General features: G+C 45.1%; 1 protein-coding gene across 1 annotated transcript; it reads right to left on the minus strand.

The window, feature by feature from the left end:
- Positions 1 to 385: 385 nt before the first annotated feature.
- On the minus strand, positions 386 to 11,711 carry SOX7 (SRY-box transcription factor 7). The gene is made up of 2 exons (XM_048517341.1): positions 11,404 to 11,711; positions 386 to 2,566 (listed from the first exon to the last, which is right to left on the minus strand). The coding sequence occupies exons 1-2, from the start codon at positions 11,630 to 11,632 to the stop codon at positions 1,665 to 1,667; spliced, it is 1,131 nt and encodes a 376-aa protein (XP_048373298.1). The 5' UTR covers positions 11,633 to 11,711; the 3' UTR covers positions 386 to 1,664.
- Between the last annotated feature and the right edge of the window lie 2,218 nt (positions 11,712 to 13,929).

Below are 13,929 nucleotides of genomic sequence, written 5' to 3' on the forward strand. Positions count from 1 at the left end.
TCTCCTTGCATTTCTCTGTTTACACATGAGAAGCCAGTCACTTCCTGCCCCGCAGATGCTTGCTGAAGTGTCTATGGGCCTCTGCTTTTCCTGGTTCTCTTAACTCCACCCATCAGCTCCCTCTTAAAGGCACAGATCTCACCACACTCAGCAGTTGCAAGATAAGGGGCTTTAACAAATTGCAGTTATATCAAGATACCTGTGATTGGAGTTATACTGATATAGTAGCCACTTTCCAAAAATAACCCCCCCCCCCAAAGAAAGGCAAAGCAATTCCCTAAACCAAACTCTGCTGAAGAAGGGGATCATGTTTTAGAACTGATATATCTCCCTCCGCTCGCTCGCTCGCCCGCCCGCCCGCCCAAACGGACACACACACTTACTTTTCCTGGTTTTCAAATGCAATAAAAGACAGTGATTTTGCAGTGATTCTCTGTTTTGATATATCAATATAATAAATAACAAAAATTGATGTAATAACAAATTTGCAAAGGGGGCAGGGGAGAGGTGTGCACGGGAGCGTGAAGGAACGGGAGAGGCTGGTGGTGGGTGGAGGGAAGATGTACAAGGCAAAGCTGTGCTCAAATCTTTCCCTCTCTATGCTGTGCTCAAATTAAAGTTGCGCTTAACATGGTGTCACTTTGCAAGGAGAATGGAAATTGAAATTGGCGTGCGGGGAAATACATCCATACAAGAAATCTCGCTGCAACAGACATTTGCCCCTGCTGCACAGCAGATACCTGATACATAATGGGCCTAAGATTTTTCCCAGATATCCAGGGGGCAGGGTACAAAAATCATATCAAACAGAAGTACAAAATTGGAATATAGAAGCACATGACATGAACCGAAACTGAATCTAATGTTATTGGCATGGATTGCAAGCGTCCCTTAAAGCTCCAGAGTTGTCAGGGGAATAGTATCAGGTTCAGTTATTTCATTTATAAGCTGCCTTTCTTCTTACTGGAGACACAAAGCAGTTTACATTATTCTCCTGTCCTCCAACCCAGAGCGGAAAAGCCCCACTTCTGACTCATTGGTCTTGGCTGACCTCCAGTAAGGAAGAATCATGGATATCAGTGCATATCCAACCATTCATAGACTTTGCAAAGTGAAGGAAAGTCCTTTCCCCCTTCCCTCTCCTCCTGCTGCAGCCCACTGAGCCCCTTCCCCAGGTTGTTCCTTGGGTCACCAGTCCTTCAGCAGCAACATAAAGGGAAACATGAAGGCCTGCAATAGAAAAAGGGAATTGCTACAAATCGCCATACCTCCCGTGTTCTGCAATGGGGAAACTATGGAAGCCACTCTCTGCTATCACCATAACCTGGGATTGTCTGGCAAAGCAGACCTTCACTGAAGAGTGAGAATTCTTTTCATCTGATCTGTTAAGACATTCCATCTGTCATCGAGATTTGATTCTCTGCTTCTTTGAAGTGAGCTAGGAACACTGTTTTGAAGTCAGTCAATATTTAGTGTGTGGGGGAGTTGTTTGTGTGTGATAAATTAGAGTAATTACCTAGTAGATAAAACCCTAAAGATATTTAAGTTCAGCCTAGGCAATCCTGTGGCAAAGGGAGTAGAACGTTTGGAGGCACCTGCAGGCCAGTAAAACTGTAGAGTCCTTTCTGGTTTGGTCCATGGGGCACATCCCCTTCTGTCCAGGCCTAGGAAACGCTGTAGTTATTGTAGTAAGTCGCTGTAGCATCTGCTAGGACAGAAATGAGACTGGTCTCTGACGAATGTGAGACACCTGGGGTTTGAGACACCTGGATGTGTCCATTGATGATCAGCCCACTGGGCTCTGGATGGCTGGTAGCATTAAGATACTGGTCAAACTCATTGCGGTCCATCTCCTCCAAGAGCTCTGCTTGGCTCAGCTGGTCTAGGCTGTCGAAGTTCTGGTGTTCAGGGGGTGGCGAGAGTTGGCCCAGATGGGTGTGGAGGTTGGAAGACTGGATGGCAGGATGGAAAGTTGGAGTATAATAATTGGCCGAGGAGGAAGCTGGACAGCTGGAAGGAGCAGGCAGGATGGAGGAGCCTGTTGGAGAGACTGGCATGTGCCCTAGAGGTTGATTACACTGCAGAGAGCTGCTGGAATATTCCAGAGAGTAAGACCCACCTGGCATGTGAGGGTGGTGAGGGTCTTCTGGGCAAGGGGAGGAGAAGAAGCTCTGCTCAGGGTCTATCACATCCAAAGGAGACATCTCTGGTGGGGTGGGCAAACCGTAGGGGTAGGTGTCCATGGGAGTGCCAACATTGTTGCTGTGGGCCTCCCGGTATCTCCCCAGGTTTGGCAGGACCGAACTAGTAGAATATTCAGCTGGAATGTCCTTTTCTCCTGCTCCCCTGCTGCATGTCCTCTTCTCTGGTATGAGATCCTGATCCCTGGAGAGATTCCCCAGCAGGAAGCCGGGATCTACCCGTTTGCAGATCCGTTTGACCTGTTTCTTCCTTCTGGGACGATACTTGTAGTTAGGGTAATCTCGCATGTGCTGCACCCTCAGCCTCTCTGCCTCTTCGACATACGGTCTCTTCTGGGAAGGGGTCAAAGCCTTCCATGACTTGCCTGCAATGACAAGAAAGGAGAGTTCCCTTTTTACATGACACCCGTAGGAATAACTGGGGAAAACTGCCAACCTGCTTCACTGCCTCAACTCACATTCATCACCTACTATTCTTGTCTTTCCCAGTACCATTTTTTTAATGTCTCTTCCCTGACATCTTTTTATCAAGTTCAATTTTGGATAACAATTTTTCTTTAGGGAGTGGGCCTGTTATTTATTTATTTATCATTTTTTACTTTACTATGTAAAATGCCATGGATGTAGGTGGCATTTTATGAACAGGACAATACTACCGTTCAACATATCTGGCAGAACATTCCCTAGCGGCAAATTCACAAAAATGCATGATGTGTGATGTGCAGGAGATCCTACCCACTGGGTTGTGCCCAGCAATTTGGGATTTGTTCCTTCGCAATGTATTGTGGAAGGCTTTCACGGCCGGATTCAACTGGTTGTGGTGGGTTTTTCGGGCTGTGTGGCTGTGGTCTGGTAGATCTTGTTCCTAATATTAGGAACAGGATCTACCAGACCATGGCCACACAGCCCGGAAAACCCACCACAACCTGTTCCTTCTCAGTTCATAGAATGGTAGAGAGAAACCAGATGTGCCAGCCACTTTTGCCATGATCCACTGGAGAGTGAGAAGGACAGATTATCAGTCTTGAATCAATCTCACTAAGTGGCTAAGCTTTTTTTTTCTCCCTTTCTGTCTGTCTTCCTGAGCATCAGTGTCCCACCTGAAAAGGATAATGGCCCCCATTGCAGAGATGTTGTGAAAAAGAACAAAATAAAGTCTGTGAACTTTGCGTATGGACAATGTTGCACAAAATCTACTAGGCATTTGGTAGTACAGGGAGAATCACATTTAAATGAGAAAAAATATACAACTGTGGTGTCCAATGATACTATCTAGGTCAGCTTTCTGTTTTCAGTTGCAGACAACCATAGGCCTCTCGGTCACAAGCTAAACATGGGAATGACAGCTAGTCCCTGTTGCCTATCTCCAGCATTTGGAATGAAGAGATATCCTGCTTGGAAGTCTCTAGCTATAGTGGCTAGTGACCAATGATAGATCTAGCGACTCTCTTGCTGGATCAAAGGTCAATGTAGTTCAAATTCTGTTTAAGAATGACCGGTGAGATCCCTCGGGAATCTGATGATGATGGCTCTCCTTTTTCTGTCCCCAGCATTTGCTATTTTCAAGTGTTCTGCTTTCTTCTATGAACTGGTCCATTTTTTGTAGCTATTGTACCAAAATAAAACAGAAGTCCAGAGGCACCCTAAAAATGGACAACATTCATTCCGGCAATAGTTCGAATAACGGCTGTTGAACTTTAAGGTGCCTCCAGACTTGTTTTATTTTCCATTTTTTAAAAGATTCCATCTGAGCTAATGCCATGTCACGTGGCAGTGAATCCCATGGGTTAACCATACATTGGATGAAGAAGGACTTCCTTTTCCCATCCTCAAACTATGGCCGACGTGCTCTAGACAACTCCCCAACTTCTAGACTCATTCTCTCATTTGGATACGATGTTTTTAGGTGTTGCTTTGTGAACTGCTGGCAAACTGGAACATGTAACAGAAAACATATAAATAAAACTGTAATATAAATAAAATAGAATATAAAATCAATAAGATTAACAAACAAATTCAAACATTTTATTTATATTAGAGGGAGAAATGTTGCTCTGTAACCACTTTCTCCATACCATTTACAATTTTATTAATTTCCATCTTGTCTCACCCCCCCACCCCTACCCTCCCCCCTCCCCGCAATGCCCAGGTCATCTTTTAAGATCCAAGTGCTTTTGCCTTTCCTTGTAAGTTAACTTCCCTATGAAAATTCAGTGAATTCATTTTTAAAATGAACTTCATGGACAGAGGCGTAGCGGGACAACATGGCGCCCAGGGGAAAATGGTGCCCCCCGTGCCCCGTGGTAGCTACACACCCCTCCCTGTCCCTGTGTCCTGTGGTAGCTAGGCACCCCCATGCCCCCCCACCCCCATGCCCAATGGTAGCCAGGCCCCCCTGCGCCCATTTATCTGAGCTGGCGCCACAGAGCCCAGACTCCAGTTGCCGCTCAGCCCAGGCACTTGCCGGGCGGGGGGGGGGGGCAGAGCCTGGCTAGCTGGCTGCTCCGCACAGCCCAGACTCCAGCTTCCGTGTCGGCCGATGTGTGTGTGTGTGTGTGTGTGTGTGTGGTGGGTGAATCAGAAGTGTGGGTGGCAATTTTCTGGGGGCCCCCACGTGACTCACCAGGGAACACCCAGGGCTGTTGTTCGGATGTCCCCATAATAGCTACATGACTGTTTATGGATATAAGGTAACCATTCAACCCAAAGAATCACTTTTTCATATTTAAATGTCATAAATGTGACTTTGGTATTATTATTTCATGTCTCTGTTTCATAACCTAAGTGTAGAATTGTTTCCTTCCAACTAAAGCCAGGGAACCTCCTGCCCATAGCTTAAGATCTATCGGGAATGCCCTGAAATAGGTGGGGTGAGATTATCAAGCATGTGCGAAAGGGATTTCTCAGCTGTGACACCCTGACTTGGAATTTCCTTTCCCATAAAGTTTGTCTGACCTCTCTTATGACTTTTTAGTAAGTTGTAAAATCCGTTTTTATTCCATGGCAATAACGACTACTGTTTTATCAGTTCTTGCTTGTTCTTCTTATCAGTAATAGTTTATTATTCTTTTAATCCTGCTCTATTGGAACTCCCATGCTTTTACCCACTATTGCATTTGCTGTATTTTAAAAAGTTGTAGATATTTAATATGCTATTACTTGTGCTTTCTTTCCCCTCGATGGCTTTTTATTTCATTTCCTTGTTTAATTTTAGCATTGCATTTTTATGATTAGGGTGTTTAATTCTTGTAAGTCACTCAGAGAATCACATTTTGTGATAGGAAGGTGGTAGATATATTTCCTAAACTTATATAGCCAGAACTTCAAAGTGAATAATTTCAAAGTTAACTTTAATGCCCATGATATTTAAAATCCAGTTCTCAGGACAGAGAGTGTGTTCTTCATGAAGAAATCTGTAGCCCACCAAAATTAGTTGCATATCAAAGCTTATTTTCAATGTATACAACTGAACGACTAAAAGACACAGTGGACCGAAGCCGTCAGACAATCAGTGTTCTGCTAAGCAGAGCTGTGACTTTCTCAGGCCCACTAACTTCAATGGATTTAAAAGGGTATAACTCAGCTTACATACAGAACTACAAATATTGGGAAAACGAAAGGGAAGAAACATACACCGGGACACCATTGTTCAGAACAGAACACAAGTTGTTCATTTGGTTAGGCTGCAATCCTATGAACACTTCCTTGAGCAGTGGAACTTACTTCAAAGTAAACATGCATAGGGTTGCACTGGCAGTGTCGTGTAATGGTGAGATTGTCAGCCTAGATTCTGGGAGGGCCAGGCTCAAATCCCCCTCCATCAAGGAAACTTGTGGATTAACTTTGACTAGTCAGTTTAATTCACAGATAAAATAGATGAGGAGAGGAGAAAGATGTAAGCAAGTTGCTTTGGGTCCCCACTGGAAGAAAAGATGAGGTACAAAGGAATTAAAAAATAACAGGTTTTTTTTTAAAAAAAACAGTGCATGTTAATTCAGAAGGCTGCAAATGAAAGGTTCTTTTGCTCCTGCAATGTTGATATAAAGGGGATTTGAAATACCTACAGATGGTAATTCCTTCTAATATATCGTTATTGTTTTTGTTTATTTAATAGTGAGGTCCCTTTTGCTTCCTTCAGATTTGAAAAGGGGGGGGGGATCCCAGAATCTCTACTGAAGTTTCAATCACACGGCAATTAATTGGAGCTACTTCAGAGTAAATAATTCTGCAGCAGAAGTTTAGTTAGCCCCCAAATCTGACATTTCAAAAGATGAAAACTTCAATTTGGGATTTTGATTCCTTAAGGATACTCATAGAAAAACAATAAACCCAACAATTTTACCACGATTACTGAAAGAAACTTCTCTTCCTTATTTCATAGCATGGTCAAAATACGATTGGTGTCTGGCTGTTTATTTGTTCTCACAAAATGAAAAAGAACCACGGCCCTCATGGCTGAACAACTCAAAAGCTTAGACAGTGCACGAGTATGTTAACGTGCAGCAACATATAAAAGTGCAGTGCAATACAACTAAATACAAATGGATAGAAAATGCCTATGTCACAATACAGTCATAGTCTTAGCAGCATACAAATAAATGTGCAAAGAAGCATACAAAAGGTAGGTGAATTAAGCACCATTCATATAAGGCTGCTGGACTGTAAAGCAACTGGTGAAGTCCCGAAACATACTCAAAAGACTTGATTCACAGTGCATATACTGTCCTTACATATTGTCTTGTGTGGGACTTCCTCTGGGATTCCTTAAAGACATAGGATGAGAAAAAGCAATAAAGTATAAATCAGTCCAAATCCACAAAGCAGTAATAGTCCAAAACGGGCTTCCACAGCTGAAATCCTCGTTTTCAACATTGATAGTTTCCTTCAGTGGAATAATCTATCCATATAATTATTGCACACACCACGACTTAATTCTGGGATATAAAGCGCCCATGGGATAACCGATTTTATATAGTGTTATTGCACTGCACTTTTATATATTGCTGCACTTTAATATACGCGTGCACTGTCTAAGCTTTTTGGGTTGTTCTTTCAGCAGCCAAGGGGGCGGTGGTTCTTTCTTATTTTGTGCTGGTTACGCCATACCTCAGCTTTTTATTTTCATCATGACACATTAACATAGCCAGTCTTCCCGAAAATGGAAGCTGAATGTTGAAATTAAATCCAATGAAATCCAATCTGCCTTGCATCATTTATTACCGGCATAGAATTTTAAGGTTGCGGACTTTTTTTTAAAGTGGGGAATTCTCAGCATAAAGATCTGTATGTTAATTACAGAGAGACGTTGACTTTAGATGCTAACACTGAGCTTTGGGGTCTTGGAGTCCAGGTCAGCTGTGAGGTTATCAATGTGCCAGATGACATCAAGTGATTCAGGATGGTGAGAATCCCGAAGTCAGTCTGCAAGGGACTTCCAGAAGGGTTTCTCACAAAAGATCTCTCCAGATAGGTACCAAAATGGCTAACGCGATTCAATGGAAGTGAGCGCAAAGCAATATATGCTGGGGCAAAAAAGCCGCAGCTCCACCAATACACCGTTGAGGCTTGAACTGGCTGTGATAAACCAGGAAAGAGATCTAGGGGTTATGGTAGAGAGTCCAATGAAATATCAACCCAGCTTGCAACTACACAGGAAAGGCAAACTCCATGCTACAGACTCTTAAGGAAAGGGATGGAAAACAAATCAGGCAATACTGAAACGTCTCTGCACAAATTTTAAGGTGCCGACCCATTCAGAATTTTGGACTGCTAAAAACTGTTTTGGTTTGCCTTATCTTTTTAAAAAAAGATACTGTAGAGCAGGCAAAACAGCAGAGAAAGGAGAGCTTAATGATCAGACAATTCCACAAGGAAAGGTCAAACACTTTTTTTAATGGTTAGATTCTGCTCATAATTTTTAGAAACTTCTGACTCTTTTCCTGTAATACTACAATTCAGAGGCACCCAGTGAAACTGATGGATAGTAGATTTGAGACAGACAAGAGAAAATTCTTCTTTCACTCACTGTGTAATTAACTTGTGGGACTCACTGCCACAAGATGTAACGATCACAATTGACTAAGGTGGCTTTAAAAGGCCACTCGCAGATTCATGGAGAATATACTCATATGGTGCCTGTTAGCCATGTGAACTAAATTAAACCTCCGTGTGTAGAAGCAATGTACCTCTGACTACCAATTGCTGTTGTTGGTAACCAGCAGAAGGATATTGCCTTTACATTGGTTTCGTCACTGTGGGAAACATACTGGATAGACTATTCATCTATCCAGCGGGATTTTTCTTATGTTCATATTTCATATTTAGGCTTAATAAGAAAAGAATGAAAAATAAAACATCCAGTGTCAAAGTGTTCAATTCTTTGCTCCCCATTTCAAAAAGGATACCATGGAACTGGCATAAAAGTTCAGAAGACAGCCACAGAAATTGTTAAGGAGTCAGAGCAGTTTCCCTAAGAGGAAAACCTAAAAAGTTTGAAGAACTGAGGTTAATAAAATTATGAATGTTATGGAGAAAATATGTATGCTTATTTTGAATTCACAATGTAAGAAAGAAAGAAAGAAAGAAAGAAAGAAAGAAAGAAAAAAAGAAAGAAAGAAAGAAAGAAAGAAAGCTTGCTTGCTTCATGGCAATCCAACTTTCAAAACCTAGAAATGTTTGCAGAATTTCTCTCCTGTGTTTCTCTCATGACTTCAATCCTGTGCACAGCTACTTGGAAATGAACCACATCAAAATCAGTGTAATAAAATGCAGTTAGATTAGAGCAAGGCAGCTCTTAAACACTGTTTCAAACAGATTTTGCTTTGGGTGGGATGTGCTTCAAAGGAAGTATTTTTAGGACAACTGTTTTAGTATTTTTAAAAGATTAACTGCTGCTGTAGAGCTTTAGTTTGATTTTCTTTTTACAATTGTGAATGATGCAAAGAAAGAACGGCGTATTGTATAGAGCTTTGTAATAATAGTAGCAGCAATAAGAGTTCTTGACATATTTGGATTTTGAGTTGGCACACTGTTTCAGATTAAGTCTGTCATTCACTTCGGATCCTTTGTTTCAGCAGAAAAGCAGCGTATAAATTTTATAAATAAAATAAACTGAGATGTTCAGGAGACTGGAAAGATAAAAGGTTTTAAAATAGATCTTGGAAATACAAGCAAAAATCGCCATTGTCATTTCTCCTCTAATATTTTTTTTTAAATCACTTCCAGTTCTAATAAATTCCACTGCAAACCAAGTCATTTTATTTTGAAAGGGTGAGAGAGAACAAAACAGAGAAGATAACAAATGAGGAAGTTGGTCTCAGCGCTTCCCGAATTGGATGTTTTTAGGATGTTAATGATGTTCTGGGCTTGTAAGCTGATAAGCGCTAAATTTGTTGGGATTTGATCTGATTTTGTAGATGCGATATTGCCATTGATTTATTTCATATATTTATGACTTCTATCTTCTTTTTCATTTGCAGTTGTAACACTTTTATTTTTGCTTCTGGTACTTGTTTGAGAGGTAGCATAAATGGAACTAAGAAGTACATTAAAATTAAAGATCTGTCTGAATTCCTGGTAGATGAGTGGACATGTCACCAACATGAATATGAAAGGAGGAATACCCTTCTGCTTCAGTTTTAGATTATTTAAAATTGCTCGTTCCCCACACTAGCGGTATACTTTTTTTAAAAATGTGGTCAATTCAGCATCTGAACTAAAACAATTAACTTTCAAACATCAATCAGTTAACTTCCTAGTTAGAAGCAAAGTGGTGCAGAGATTTCCCCCCTTTCCCTATTTTCTTATTAACATTATTTTGGACAGAAAACTGATAATGCATCTTTCAGGTTTATGAACTCTAAAAGTACCCCAGTTAAGATCTGCCAGCCCCCTTTTCTTTTCTCTTCGCAGATTCTGCCGTAAACATTTTACTATTGATCTTGACTATGGCTGAGAAAAGATTTTCTGTGCTTCGAACATGCCAAAATGCTGAACTAATAAAAGACCTTTGTAGCAAGATAGGAAACATACATTTGGGAGATCCCCCCCCCCTTTCCCGTTTTTCTGTAATTGGTTAGAAGTAGTCTTCGCTTGCCTAAAGCGATATTTGCAACGGTGAACATTCAATAATCAGTTATCGGTTTTTTATCAGCTGATCTTTATTTTTAATAAGTTTTTAATAGTTTTTTTTTAAAAAAGGCTTTAGGGTTTACATTTTTGTCATCGGCACATTTTGAGAAACTTCGTTAAAGGGATGGGGTGTGTGTGTGTGTTTTCAAACCACTCCTGTACAGATCTTTCTATTCGCAAGTTTTCTTGCCCCTTAGCAAAGGGAAAGAAAAACATCCTCTTTGCAGCATCCCGATCGCAAATTCCTGCGGCACCTTCGAGGGCTTTCCCAGGGAAAGGAAAGCCGGATTGCGCCTAACAGAGCTCGGGGTCCGAGTGAACCCCCCTTGGAAGTCCCATTGATCTCCACGGGAGGATACCTGAGATGGGAGCGCGCGGCTGTGGGAGGCGGCCCCGAATTCGAATTCACCTCCGCGGAGACTGCGCGCAACGGAGCTCGCCGTCCAGTCCTGGGGTTCAGCGCGGCCGCTTCTCCCTCTCATAGAAGCCGTCGGGGCTGAGGCGCGCTCAGGTCTGACTTGAGGGCGACGGCTTAATGCAGCGACGGAGACCCCCTTTTGGGCTCCGGTTGTGAAAAAGTCGGGAAAGATGCCCCACTTGGCTCCGCGCGCGCGTCAGCTCCCTCCCCCCCCCCGCAGCCCCTCCAACAAAAGAGAAACAATTCTTTACATATTCATGTATTTTAATCATTGCACCCCACTCATCTGCGCTGCTGCTGTGCCTTGCATAAAGAAACGTCAAATAATGGGGGGAAATGCCTCCCAAGAGGAGAAAGGGGAGTGGGGGGGGGGGGGCGCGAGGTTGGCTGCTGCGGGCCTGTCCCAGGTGCACCACCACGGGCTTCAAGGCTGCTGCTGCCCTCCGGGGCGGGGGAACGAGTCGGACCCGTCGGTCGGGAAGAGGCCAGGGCCGAACGGCGGGCTCGCCACGCCGCTGGGGCTGCCCCAAGGCAAGCGCAGGGGGAGAGGAGCGAGAGGTCCCCGCGGGAATGGCCAGAAAGGGGGCGCGCCGTCCAGCCTTGCGCGCTGGGCTCAAAGGCGCCCCTTCCCGCCCGCCTCCGCCCCTGGCTCACCTAGCATCTTGCTGAGCTCGGCGTTGTGCAGGTCCGGGTTCTGGACGGCCAGGCGCTTTCTCTCGTCCTTGGCCCACACCATGAAGGCGTTCATGGGCCGTCGGATGCGGCTCTCGGCGCTGCTTTTCTCCGGCCGGGCTCCCGCGGCGTCGGCGGCGGCGTCGGACAGCTCCAGAGCCGAGCAGTCCAGCCGCTCCGACCAGGCGTAGCCCCCCAGCAGCGAAGCCATGACCCGCCGTCGGGGGGACTCCAACCGGGCGCCCCCGCTGTCCCCCTGCCCGCTCGGCCCGGCCGCGTGGCGCTCTATTTATGAGCTCCTGCCTGCCTGCCTGCCTGCCGTGCCTGCGAGCGCCCGCCCCCGCCTTCAGCGCTCCCGCCCCTCCGCCTGCCCGCGCCCCAGCAGCCGCGGCGCGGGAGGGGAAGGCGGCCAGCCCGCGGGGGCATCTCCCGCCACGGCTGGCTCGGCCACCCTAGGCGCCCCAGGCGCGGGAGGACGCCCGCGGGCACCTGGAAGACCAGCTGCCTCTCCTGCTCCTGCAGCTGCAAGGCCAGCCTGCCGCTTTGCTCCTCATCCCAAACCTCCTCTTCCTTGGTGAGGACCTGGTCCTTTTCAAGCCCCCCCCCCCAATGGGGCTTCACCAGAACTCTCCATGGCTACCCTTTCAAGTGCCCCAAAGGTATCCCCAGTGGTTCAGGGGTAAGCCCCGCAGAGGTCCACCTCAAGGCGTTTTATGGCTAGATCTCTAGGAAAAAAATATGGAACTTTGTTTTTGTATATGACAGCAGCAACATCAAGGATAGACAGACCTGCAGTTGAAGAATGGTGGACTAGAGCTGGCCCAGAGGGCCGAGTTGTCTTTGCTACTCAAAGAAAAGAATGGAATTCAGCTTATGGACAGTTGAAAACCCTTGATTTTGATAAAACAATCAAAGAAAGATGACTGGTAGTTTTGAAGGTTGAGGATTGTCAAAAATAAAACCGACAGAGAAAAGTGAGATTTTTTTAAAACCAGGAATGGCTCTAAGGGGCTAATTTTATCTTGGTGGTTAATGCCCCAGTGCGAAAAAAAATTGCGTTTAGAGTTAATATTCAGTGCAGAAGAAGCTGGGAGTCCATATGGAATGAGTACTGATTGGGTGATCCCCCCCCCCCCTTTGTGAGTGCTTTTGGTGTCGGAAAGATTTTGAAGTACTAACAAAAACCTTAAAAGTCATAGCAGATCCACATCAAGGCAAGACGAAGCCACAATCTATCAAGGCAACCTCTCTGAGCAGACCCTCAGCCCCTGCTGGCAGCTGAACAATGGCAGAGAATCCCCCCAACATCCACCCACCCCCTGGCAAGCAGAAGAGCTTTCCTCTTACAGGATGGCCATTCCAAACAGAACCAGGGCCTCTTCCGCACATGCAGAATAATGCATGTTCAATCACTTTCAAAATTGTTCGAAAGTGGATGTTGCTATTCCGCACAGTAAAATCCAGTTTCAAAGTGCATTGAAAGTGGATTGAAAGTGCACTATCCTGCATGTGTGGAAGGGGCCTAAGTCTCAGCCTCTCCCCCCCCCCCAGCAGAAGCCCTGCCTCTTCCAGTTCCCCTCTTCAAAAAGGAAGAGAACCCTGCCTGTTCATGGCAACCCAAGCACTTCACTCCCATGCTTTTCATGCATCATTCTGTCCCCATTTATATCCCAAGGAACTCTGGCGGGTGGATGTGAATGAATTTAGGCCGTTTTCCTTAAAACAACCCTATGAGATAAGTTAGGCTGAAAAACAGCGACCAGCCCAAAGCCACTGGGAAGTTTCATGGCCCAAGAGCAGCTAACCCCCCCCCCCCCAGCTCTCCATTCCAGATCCAGCACTGTAACCACAAGAAGTTTGTAGAGGCCCCATCTCTTAAAATGGAGAGAAGGTCAGCACAGACCACCTGAGGCAAAAGTTTATGACAATGTCCATCTACCCTTAAGAAACACACAGCACAACGATTCTTTCCCTCTTCCTTCCTCTCTCCCAGCACCCCCTGCCTTAGTTGGAGTCAGAGGTTTTGACAGCTGCTATATCATATGCAAGAAAAGGAAGAACTCTTGAGTAGATAGAGTCGTTTTCCTTTGCCATCCTGTGGAACCACAGCTAGGCCACACACTCCAGTCCAATGCCAGGTCAAGGATTCGTAGAATAAGCATCCTGGACCAGAGACACCAGAGACACAAAATGTGACATTAATTGGGAGCAGCAGTGGCGTAGGAGGTTAAGAGCAGGTGCATTCTAATCTGGAGGAACCGGGTTTGATTCCCAGCTCTGCCACTTGAGCTGTGGAGGCTTATGTGGGGAATTCAGATTAGCCTGTGCACTCCCACACATGCCAGCTGGGTGACCTTGGGCTAGTCACAGCTTTTTGGAGCTCTCAGCCTCACCCACCTCACGGGGTGTTTGTTGTGAGGGGGGAAGGACAAGGAGATTGTAAGCCCCTTTGAGTCTCCTGCAGGAGAGAAAGGGGGATATAAATCCAAACTCCTCCCCCCCTCCTCC

The sequence above is a fragment of the Sphaerodactylus townsendi genome, linkage group LG01 (assembly GCF_021028975.2).
Source record: "Sphaerodactylus townsendi isolate TG3544 linkage group LG01, MPM_Stown_v2.3, whole genome shotgun sequence".
Taxonomy (NCBI): domain Eukaryota; kingdom Metazoa; phylum Chordata; class Lepidosauria; order Squamata; family Sphaerodactylidae; genus Sphaerodactylus; species Sphaerodactylus townsendi.

Coding starts and splice junctions, on each gene's coding strand:
- SOX7 (XM_048517341.1), bottom strand. CDS start 11,632: ATGGCTTCGCTGCTGGGGGGCTACGCCTGGTCGGAGCGGCTGGACTGC. Junction 2,567..11,403: donor CGAGCTCAGCAAGATGCTAG/GTGAGCCAGGGG, acceptor TTGTCATTGCAG/GCAAGTCATGGAAGGCTTTG.